The 12,042-nt window shown below is 34.5% G+C and overlaps 1 protein-coding gene across 1 annotated transcript; it reads left to right on the top strand.

Moving 5' to 3' along the window:
- The first annotated feature begins 5,155 nt into the window (after positions 1-5,155).
- On the top strand, positions 5,156-10,103 carry LOC123668173 (coatomer subunit gamma-2-like). The gene is made up of 2 exons (XM_045601963.1): positions 5,156-5,779; positions 7,217-10,103. The coding sequence occupies exons 1-2, from the start codon at positions 5,234-5,236 to the stop codon at positions 9,260-9,262; spliced, it is 2,592 nt and encodes an 863-aa protein (XP_045457919.1). The 5' UTR covers positions 5,156-5,233; the 3' UTR covers positions 9,263-10,103.
- Positions 10,104-12,042: the final 1,939 nt, after the last annotated feature.

The following is a 12,042-nucleotide window of genomic DNA, read 5'->3' as shown; positions in this document are numbered from 1 at the left end:
TTAACATAGTTACCTATTTTATATTAAAAATCTACTTCAAATTAGGAAAAAGTTAAAAAGATGTAAAGTTAGGTTATTTTTTTTTCAACTTGGTAGGTGTTGCCATGTGAAATATCTAACACCGTGCATAATAACTTCCTACAAATTACGCTTTTATAATTGGTAACACTAAATTTTTTCTTATAATTTTGTAGTTATTTAGTCGTAATTAGTAAAATCATGCATACACACAAAAAAAAACGGAAAAAATTTATAATTCTAATAAAAGGGGGTCAAATGAATTTTATTCCTATATTTTGGGATAAAATATGAAGTCCTTTATTTGAAATAAGTCAGAAAATTAATATGTAATAAAATAAAAATTTACTTATTCAAGGAGTCTTCTTCGATGTCAAAGTTAGAAAACCAAAAAAATGTGGGGGTTGCACTTAAGACTTTATTTATATGTCCTATTAACTCTACTGGGTGTACAGATTTTGATGATTCTTTTTATATTCGAAAGCTGGTGCTTTCGTGTGTTTCTTTTTTAATTTGATCAAAATTTGACAAGTTGTTTTTTAGGTATCTCTAATAATACGTATTTGAGTTTGATGTTGACGATGTTCTCATTTTATAATCTGTCAATTTAGTTGAACGTTTTCTTTGTGTGTAAACTATCGAAGTTAAACTTCTTTACGTACGCTTGACTTGCGGAGTATGCTGATGAATGCCTGACGAGAGCGTCATAAAAAATGTGTGATCGGGCGAAGCGAACGGAGCAAGAGAGAGGTGCGAGCACATATTTTCTTTCTTTCTCTCATTACCAATTACGTATATTGTATATGTTTAGGTAAAACTGTACACCTAAACTGTCTTACATATATACCATTTCCTTTACTCAAAAGTTGCCTGGAAGAGATCGCTCATTAGCGATAGGGCTGCCTTTTGTACTTAACTCCTGTTTTTATTTTTGTATTTTTGCTCTTGGTGTACAATAAAGAGTTTTTATTGTTATTATTATTATTATTACGTTTCGTATATCTAAGACACAGCGCAGGCCTATTGCTAAAGAAGTTTTACTTCAGTCGTGTGGTCTGAAGCACGCTCGTTTTTTTGTTTTAAATAAACTTTAAATTACCAGGTCACTAAAAGTGTATCTGCTGTTATGTATGTAGGCCGACTCGCTCTCCAGTTACTATTTTTCCATATATTTTGAATTTTATTTTATTAAGATGTGTGCATGATTTTACTAATTATTATGTATATAATGTATAGATATGCCAAAAATACGTTTGTAATATAGATTTTATAAATAAATATTTTCTATTGGACGTCTGAGGGTTTCGCTAGCGAATGATTTGTGTGCATAATATTATTTCCATCTTTGTATGTTGAAATTTTGTAAAATAATTGATAGATTTTTTTTTTTTTTGTATATTTCATGCTTTTACATGCCATGATTTCAAGATAGTCTATAAATGTGAATGTGGTACTTTGTTTTGGTTTTTGTGTTGAAATTTATTAAATCGTTGTGCTTTGAAACTCGATGAAACGAAAATGCGTGATGATAGAGATACAAACATAAATGTATAGGAGACAATGAGATAAATACGTTACTGCTTAAAACACGTAAGCGACGCGTTTAGCATGGCGCTTACGAGCTTTTTCACGAGACCATGATCATCGTCGATAGAACAAATCGCAATGGCTTACCTTCTTACGACTTCAGAAGTTTAACTTCTGCCTTGTATGAATTGCACACTTCAATTATTTTTTTTTATTTTTTTAACAAAAATATTTTTTTTTTTTTTAATTTTAAAAAGCATCATCATGCAAAGATGGAAATTGATATATATTCTTTTTTAATCTAATTTACAAAGAATGTTAACAAAAAGAAATTAAAATACTTGTTTTATATATATTGGTGAAAAGTTTACAATGATGAAGAATTTAATTTAATATTGCATCGATCTTGTGTGCAGTGGTGGATCCACTGCTGTGGGCACAGTGGGCATACCCACAACGGCCACAACTCTGATGTACTTGTAACGTAACTTGATTTGGAATAAAATCGAAACTAAATTGGCCGAAATCAGTTCTGACTTACAGTTCTTGAAAGTCCTCATGCTCGGTAAAAAAAGTCGCTCGTAGCTACTCGAAGCTCGGTAAAATTCGAAGTGGCTGTAACTGTGTCCACAACCTTTTTTGATGGCTGGATCCACGCCTGCTCGTATGTCTATGCATTCTTTGTAAATTAGATTTTAAAGAAAATAAAAAATGATAGTCATATCTAGCCCAGGATGTGTGAATACTTTTTTTATATAAAGATAATTATTTTCTCTTCTGTTCGCGTAAGTTTACATTGACTGATGTAGGTAGTGTTATATTTATAGAGACCTATTGCAATATTTGAGGATTTCTCCGACTATCATAAAACATTTTTTATTTTTTTAATAATTATATAAGGTGTTCGACTGCTAACTGCGGACCTTCAAATGAGGGGTTCTACATAGGTGTTCCTAGCCCATTTTTAAATTTTATTTTGCCTTAATATACCTATTCAGGCACGGTAGTTCTGTATAGGAAGGATTTATCAGCAAAATGTAAGTCACTTGTTGGGCCTGTTTAACCTTGACTAATATTTTATTACATGATGTCACAAGTTCCAAATGTTGATAGTTAAATTGGGAGCTTGTTGGTGACAAAAATATATCATAAACCGTCATACGTCAGATAGATTTATCAGTAAGCAGTAAATCCTCTTCCGAGCTTTTCGAGTCATTGTTACACATTGTATGTATTATTTTTGTGGATTTAAGACATCAGTTAAATAATGTTTTACGTCCATGCTTATTAAATAATATTGCAAATTAATGAGATATAATTTTTAATATTTGTAAAACAAAAGCAAAAAGGTCATTACAGTGTCCAGACAATAATGTGTTTGTAATTTTTATGCTTAAAATATTTAATTTGTTACTTAATGTTTAAAAAATACTTATAATTAAATTTCGTAACATGTAACACCTTATAATTAATTGTTAAGAAAAAATTGTCATGCTTTCCTGCCCTTAGTATGGCCGGTCGGCTTATATTTTGTTTTTCTTAAAATGTTGTTTTTGATGACAATATTAAAATGTAATTAATTTTCGAATATTGCAACGTGTCTTAAAGATTGTGAAAAGCAATCCATGTAACGAAAATAAAGTGTAAATATTTATAAAAATTTTGTTTTTTTTATTATCCTCTAGTTAACCCAAGGTTATTATGCAGTTACATGTTTACATGCCCTTTGCCACAGGAGACAGGATTGGCTAGGATTGTAGATTACACATTCCTCAGGTTTCATATAGATCGTTCATAAATAAAAGGGGGGCGGGCTTAGCATGACGAGATGTTACAATGAGGAGAGGATAGTCGGCTTGGTCTGTGGAAATGACATATACACAGTTCATTAATTTTTCGGGGGGTTAGTCTGAGCTTTTGTGACAAGCTTGATGAAAGTGTAAATAATCTGGACGAAGGGAAAGGGAGAGGTCCAAATGGAAAAAAATTGCGTGACGTATTATAAGGATGGCATCACAAGAAATATGAATATGTATATCAGTCGTCTGGCACCTAAAACATGCATAAAGTTGCCTACCACAGGAAGATACGATAGTAGGTATAAATAAACAAAAAGAAATCTTAATATTTCGGGGTGACGAAAACGACAAATTGTCAAATCATCAGGATTGGATTTTCCAATCGGCTTGAAAATAAAATTGAAATTAAATTAGTAATATTACATGATATCAAAAATTTAAACGAACACGAATACACATTATTTAAAAAAATAAATAAATGTTTAGATTACATTAAATATTTGAGCTTGCTTTATAAATATTTTAATTGCAAAATTGATAGCAAATACTAAGCTATAAGCAGTTATCTAACTAGTTCAGATAACACGTGCACTTTAATTGTAAATACACTAAAGTGTGAAATGTACCTTTATTTGTTACCAATAAAATACTTTTTTTGTCACTTCTGAATATAAAACACTTTCAGATGATCGACATAACTTCATGAAACTAATTAATCCCTAATACTACGTTTATTAATTTTTACTAATTAGTTTTAGTTATTCGAGGAGTTACTCGACTAGTTGACCAAATAGTTGCTCGACTAGTTACTAGGCTAATTAGCAGACTATTCATAAGACTAATTGTTTAACTAGCCAGACAAGTTCATAAGGTAGTCGTTAAGATATTTCTTGATTTGTATGATTACTTCTCAACACTTAACAAAATACTTCTTTACACTTAACAAGATTTCTTTGCATCTTATATCTGATGGTTTTGTGTTCCCGGTATACTTACTGTACTCTGAGGTTTTGTGAATATGTATAGTTAAACTAGCTGACTCGGCAAACGTTGTCTTGCCGCTAAACGCTATTTAAAAACAGGGGTTGGTGGTAGAATGGTGAAAATTTAGAGTTATATGTATTTTTCAACGCCAAATCATAATAAAATAAAGAATAAATAATTTATCTTTCGTTTCAGCCTGTAGTATCCCACTACTGGGCATAGGCCTCTTTCCACATGTAGGAGTAAGATCAGAGCTTAATCCACCACGCTGCACCAATTCGGGTTGGCGGATATATTCCCTACTATGAGTAACGATCGCTATCAGGTGTACATGATAACAACCGGGACCGATGGCTTAACGTACTCTCCGAGGCACGGTGGGGAGACCCACAAGGACTGCACAAACACTCAGACCACGGCAAACACCTGTATGGCCAATACAAATGTTTGTCATGTGCGGGGATCGAACCCACAACCGCCAGCGCAACAGATACAATCCATGGCTGTAACCGTTGCGCCAACGCGGCGTCTAATAATTCATCTAAAAATTAAAAAAAAAAATATGGGTGGACTACCCTTAACATTTAGGGGGATGAAAGATAGATGTTGTTCGATTCTCAGACCTACTCAATATGCACACAAAATTTCATGAGAATCGGTCAAGCCGTTTCGCAGGAGTTTAACTACAAACACCGCGACACGAGAATTTTATATATTAGATATTTTACTTATCTTATAAACATAGAATTCGTAGTTTGTATTGTACATATGGTTTGTATGAATATCCGACCGAAATACATTTGACAGTTGACAACAAAACTAAAGTGACGTGTTAATCTATAAACCGAAAGCTGTATTCTTCGGCACCCAATAGTTTCATAATAATAACAAAAAAGAAGCTCAAAATGAGCTCTTTTAAGCGTGACAAGAAAGAAGAAGAAGACAGCGGCGGTAACCCGTTTACAAACTTGGACAAAACGAGCGTTTTACAGGAGGCACGATATTTCAACGAAACTCCGGTGAATCCGCGAAAATGTTCACATATTTTATCGAAAATTCTCTTTTTATTAAACCAAGGCGAAAAATTATCGACACAAGAGGCGACGGATGCGTTTTTCGCTACCACGAAGCTGTTCCAATCGAAGGACGTGATGCTACGTCGTATGGTGTACTTGTGTATAAAAGAATTGAGTAAACTCGCTCAAGATGTGATTATCGTAACTTCCTCTTTAACTAAGGACATGACTGGTAAGGAGGACCTGTACCGAGCTGCTGCTATACGAGCGCTGTGCAGTATCACGGACAGTACAATGATACAAGCTATTGAGAGATATATGAAGCAAGCTATCGTTGATAAGAACCCTGCAGTTAGTTCCGCGGCGTTGGTCTCTGCTTTGCACCTGTCAGCGACTGCACCGGATTTGGTACGTCGATGGGCGAATGAAGCACAGGTTAGTCAAAAATTAATAAATAATAAAAATCACTTACATACACAAACAGTTGTCTGTAGGAAATGACGTTGCTTGTGTTATAAATAACAGCCTACTGATATAACTACTTTTTCTAATAAGCTAGACTTTTTTAACAATTAAATAAACTATTTTTATTTTGATTTGATTTGATTTTAATTCAAATACTGCTTTGCGAAGATAAAATTTGATAAATTCATGACTAATTAAAAGTTTGCAATTTACTCCAAATTTAGAGGTTCGTCTGTCTATATGAATTTGAGATTCCGATTCAGCGCATCGAAATACATAAGAAATAAACTTAACCTAGCTCTAGATTTTTTTTTTTTGTTATTATTTTTGCAATTTTTGAAGATATTTTGCAATTTATTCTAAATTTAAAGGGCTGACAAGCCAAACCAACTTTGGATTTGATTTCAGTATATTGTAATACTTAAGAAACATACTTGTCCTAGTTTAAAAAAAATTCATTAGTTGCAATTTTTATTACAATAATTGTATTTTTTGCAAATTTTAGTTATTTTAGTCATAGTTATAATATTTTTAAGGGCCTTATTTTTAATTATGAATTTTACGTTAATAATAGATTAGTTTAATATAAATCTAAAGGGAAATTAAATTAATAAATTAAAGATAGAAATCCATATTCGATTGGTATAACTAATCTTGTCAAATTAATCTTGATTTTTATCAATACAGAAAAAACTATGTTTTAATCATATCTTGTATACATTTAAAGAAATAATTGGAAAGAAAACTTTAAAATTATTGGATAATACAAATGTAACTTTACTTAAGCTATGCAAATTTCCTCCCCATGTGCGAACCTTTTTTAATGGACGAACTCTTATAAATATTTATAATAATGAAATTAACATGTCCAAGCTTACTGATTATCTAAATAACTAACTGGGGCATTCACTAGCTGGTTGATGTCATAGGCCTCCACAAGCTCGCGCCAAAAACGGCGTGAACTCATGTGTATTATCCATGGTATGGTGACCTCATGTGTGTTATCCATGGTATGGTGACCTCATGTGTGTTGTCGCTGGGCAGGTGGGTTGGTGACCACAGGGCTGACTTTGTCGCAAAGAAGACGCTGCTGCCCGTCTTCAGCCTGTGTATTTCAAAACCAGCAGTTGGATGGTTATCCTGCCTTCAGTCTTTTTAAGCTTCAAGGTGGTTGTGGAACTGTGTTATTCTTTAGTCGCCTCTAGCGACACCCACGGGAAGAAAGGGGGTGGCATTCTTACATTCTTTACTGCTGTAACCACACAGCAGCTGTTTGATTTACATACATATATTTGTATGGCCTAAAAAATCTTTATCATGTACGGGGATCCAGAGACCACAAGTGCAATATATACTGCCTCTAAATAGCTTAAACTAAATTATTAAATTGCATTCATTTTGTTTCAGGAAGCAATCAACTCAGATAATGCAATGGTTTCCTATCACGCGTTGGGCATCCTCGCGAACACCCGAAAAAACGACAAACTGTCTACCGTTAAACTGGTGACTCGTTTAACCAAGTCACCCTTGAGATCACCGTACGCGCTATGTCTCTTGATTCGCTTAACTGCTCAGCTAGTTGAAAACGATGACTCCGACGCAGCACAACCCTACATAGAGTTTATTGAGTGTTGCCTCCGCCACAAATCAGAAATGGTCATCTATGAAGCAGCTCATGCAATTGTTAACTTGAGAAAAACTGCTAGGGATTTGGCACCAGCAGTTTCCGTTCTACAGTTGTTCTGCGGATCATCAAAAGCATCCCTAAGATTGGCTGGCGCAAGAACATTAGCTAAATTGACTAGCAAGCACCCGACAGCGGTAGCCGCGTGTACGGTTGACTTGGAAAACCTTATATCTGATCCAAACCGATCAGTAGCTACTTTAGCCGTAACTACACTATTAGCAACAGGCGCAGAAAGCTCGGTAGATAGACTGATGAAGCAAATATCCAGTTTCGTATCTGAAATATCAGATGAATTCAAGATAGTTGTAGTCAAAGCGATTCGACGTCTTTGTCAAAAGTTTCCAAAAAAACATCAATCATTGGCGACGTTCTTAGCTGGTATGCTGCGGGATGAAGGTGGTCTCGAATATAAAGCGGCTATAGCTGATGCTATAATAACGTTGGTAGAGGAGAACCCTGATGCGAAAGAGACTGGGTTAGCACATTTATGCGAATTTATTGAGGATTGCGAGCACACAACCTTGGCCGTTCGTATCTTACATTTGTTGGGACGTGAAGGCCCAAAATCTCGTCAACCGTCACGATACATTCGTTTTATTTACAACAGAGTAATATTGGAGTCTGGTCCGGTTAGGGCAGCCGCAGTGTCCGCTGTAGCTCAATTTGGAGCCCAAAGACCAGAACTACTTCCTAACATAAGAGTTCTCCTTGCGAGATGCGAAATGGATGATGAAGACGAGGTCAGAGACCGTGCGATCTATTACAACGCCATTCTGGATTCAGGAGATCAACAGTTGATTAATGATTTTATCATAGATGTCCCCAAGTCAAATCCAATTTTATTGGAAAAAGCTTTAAGACATCATATCGCTACAAATCCAGATGAACCATTCGACATAATGACAGTTCCGATGGAAGAAGAACAGAAGAAAGAAAAAGATGTAGTAGAAATAGAGGTACGCAAACCTAAAATGATGACTATCGAAGAAATTTACACAGTACAATTGGCAAAAGTACCGGGTGTAGACTTACTGGGTCCACTATTCAAGACAAATATACCGATAGACTTGACAGAGGCTGAAACAGAGTATAGAGTGCGCTTGTTGAAACATATCTTCGTTCGTCACTTAGTACTACAATTCGAATGCATAAATACGTTAAATGATCAAATTTTGGAGCAAATCTACGTGAGATTGGATTGCCCGCCTGAATACGAAATAAAGTCTATCCTACCTTGCCAAAAACTGGTATACAATCAGCCTGGCAATATTTACGTTGTACTCGAGTTTCCCTGCGCCTATCTAGACAGTTTGGGTACATTTGGAGCAACATTAGAATTTATTGTACGCGATTGCGATCCCAATACAGGAGAACCCGATCCAGGCGAAGGCTATGCCGACACTTATGCTCTAGAGGAGTTCAACATTTTCTGCGTAGACCAAATCAGACCGAGAACTATGGGAGACGATTGGGAATCCACTTGGGAGAGAGCAACGAGTGTTACAGAAATCTCCGATAATTTCTTTCTCCCGCAATTAGATCCATCTGTTGCTGCGAAATCGATTAGCGAAGTTTTAGGCATACCGAAGACTGGTATAATCGATGGGGCTATAAAGGAAATAAGAGGAGGGGGCATTTTTAGAGGAGGAGCGCCATATTTAGTGCAAGTTAAAATAGCGCCTAGTAACGAGGGTTCGAGGATGCAAATTGCAGCCAGGTCGCCTCGTGAGGATGTAGCAAGACTCTTACTGGCAGCAGTGGAGTAAATTAGTTAAGGAAGAAAGTCATACAACATGATGATATAATCGATGTGTAATTGTTTCTATGTATTAGTATATATACGAATTATAAATTTAATATATTGTTAGCATATAAGATATTCATTGATCGTTTTATTAAAAAATACGCAAAGCGTAAAATAAATAATTTATTTTATTAATCTTTAAAATTGAACTGAACCTGTAAACGTCCCACCGCTGGGCAATTTCCTCTTTTTCACGTAGTATTGGAGCTTAACCCAAGCTGCTTCATAGCAGATCGAATGTTATTTTTCCTACCACTGGAATGACGATCATGGACGTACCTAGAATTTTGTGAAGATGGGGCAAAAACAAATAAATGTAAAAACTCGATAAGCTGTAGAAAATTTAATATACTTTTTATTTAGCACAACAATAATAGAATAAGGAGGTTTTGGCTGCTGCATTTTTAGTTTCGAGTCAAGGTGGGACAAATGCTCTACCTTGTCCCATTATGGGTACGCGCATGGTGTTTATTAGATGTCTCAGATGAGGTAACAAACAGGGGCAGATAAGAGCAGATACAAATACTGCTGCTGAGCAGGTCTCGAGCCCGCTGCCGCTGGCGTTATGGCGGCGATACACACCAAGACATCAGAACTGTTGGCTCCATTAATAATTACAATTATTTTACTACTATTTGTGAACTGTAATAACTTTAGGTGTCTAATATAATATAAGCATTTATTGCAGTATTACATGTCATTCCGTAGTGTAAATGTGAAAAAATAAATGTAGAAGTTCTGTATTCGTGAAGAAATGTAATCGTAATAAAATTAACACGATTAAATAAACGATTTGAATTACACCTTTATTTTTTTCTAACACACAGCAGCCTTTCGCAGTCCACTACTGGACATAGGCCTCCACAAGTTCACACCAAAAATGGCGTGAACTCATGTGTTTTGCCCATAGTCACCACGCTGGGCAGGCGGGTTGGTGACCGCAGGGCTGGCTTTGTCGCACCGAAGACGCTGCTGGCCGTCTTCGGCCTGTATATTTCAAAGCCAGCAGTTGGATGGCTATCCCGCCATCGGTCGACTTTTTGAGTTCCAAGGTGGTAGTGGAACTGTGTTATCTCTTAGTCGCCTCTTACGACACCCACAGGAAGAGAGGGGCTGGCTATATTCTTTGATGCCGTAACCACACAGCATTTTTCTAACAGAAAAAAACAGACTTGTTTACATCTGCAAGTATATTTAATCTACACATTATTAGTGATAACTCAAAAACTACTCAGATCTTGCTTAGATTAAAAGGATCACACAAGCACCAGTTTACGAATAAAAAAAAAAACGAATCATCAAAATCGGTACACCCAGTAAAACGTTATACAGTAACACTTTGAAAAATATTGTTGAATTCCTCTCCACCTTTTTTTGATGTTGATTAAAATAAAAGATGGCATATGAAAATATTTTAAATTTTATTAACATCATTCTTTTGTATACAATATGAAATTATAAATATTTTTTTTAAATGTAAGTTATCTATATATTAAGTACAACATTACCATTGAGCGATTTTGATACTTGATTAAAAAACACAAAGTACAAAAATAAAATAGGTGATAATTCATTGGTTTAGCGGTCACAGTAGTGAAATTGACCAAATCACCAATTCTTTCAAATTGGTAAAAAAAGGTCGATTTTACAATTAAATTAAAAACGTTTTCTAATATACCAAATTTATAATAAAACTAATTTCTACTAGATGTTTTAAATATCACAGAAAATACGTGCTTTAGTAGTTTTATCCAATTTAACCACTAATCATGAAAATTTCCATAAAAATATAACTAGTTATAAAAACAATACAAAAAAAAAAACGTAAAAATAATAGGTTTTTGTAATAAAAATGTAAAAAAAAAAAACACACTGGAGATCACTTACTTATTGTCACTAATTATATACTTCATACTAGCTGTGCCCGATACTTCGTCCACGTGGAATAAAAAAAATTATGGTTCAGTTACACACTAAAATAAAAGTATCCTAAGTTACTCCTTATAACATCAGCTATCTGCCAGTGAAAGTCCCGTCAAAATCGGTCCAGACCTGTCAGAGATTAACCGGAACAAACAGACAAAAATTGTAAAAAAAAAATATTTTGATATATGTACCGTGTATACGTGTGTACATCTATATGCATTTAGTAAAAAAGCGGTTATTTTAATATTACAAATAGACACTCTAATTTTATTTATTTGTATAGATACGATATATATTGTAATACTTGAAAAAAAATTATGTGGTGTCATGGGACACCAGGTAGGAACGAAGTTCCTTCGGATAGTATTTAAAAAAATTTTCTAGTAATATTTTAGTTTTACAAACGTCATATTATACAGTCGTGTGACTGATATTACGTCACTTCCGTTATATATTTTTCTTACGGTTTTAGTCTCACATTTTACTCAGTTCGGTCGCCCAGCCAAAAATGTCAAGCCTTGCCGTAAGGAACTTCGTTCCAATACATGATTCAGTAACTATAGATCTACCAGGATCTGATGGCACATTTAAAAAAAAAAATAGCGATTTTCATATGGCAACAAACAAAATGTCATCTGTCAACTGAAATTTCGAGGAATTATTTTTTGTTTGTCTTCAAATTTCCTTTAAAAGTGGTGAAAATGTCAAAGAAACCTCTTCGATCGCAAGCAAGAATTATTGTTTTATTATTATTATTTAAAAAAAAAATATCCTTATCAATAAATTATAAATAAGGAAAAAAAAGTATGAAAACGT

Source organism: Melitaea cinxia, chromosome 30 (genome assembly GCF_905220565.1).
Source record: "Melitaea cinxia chromosome 30, ilMelCinx1.1, whole genome shotgun sequence".
NCBI lineage: Eukaryota > Metazoa > Arthropoda > Insecta > Lepidoptera > Nymphalidae > Melitaea > Melitaea cinxia.
The sequence above is the reverse complement of the archived record's forward strand: the minus strand, read 5'-3'. Positions and strand labels throughout refer to the sequence as shown.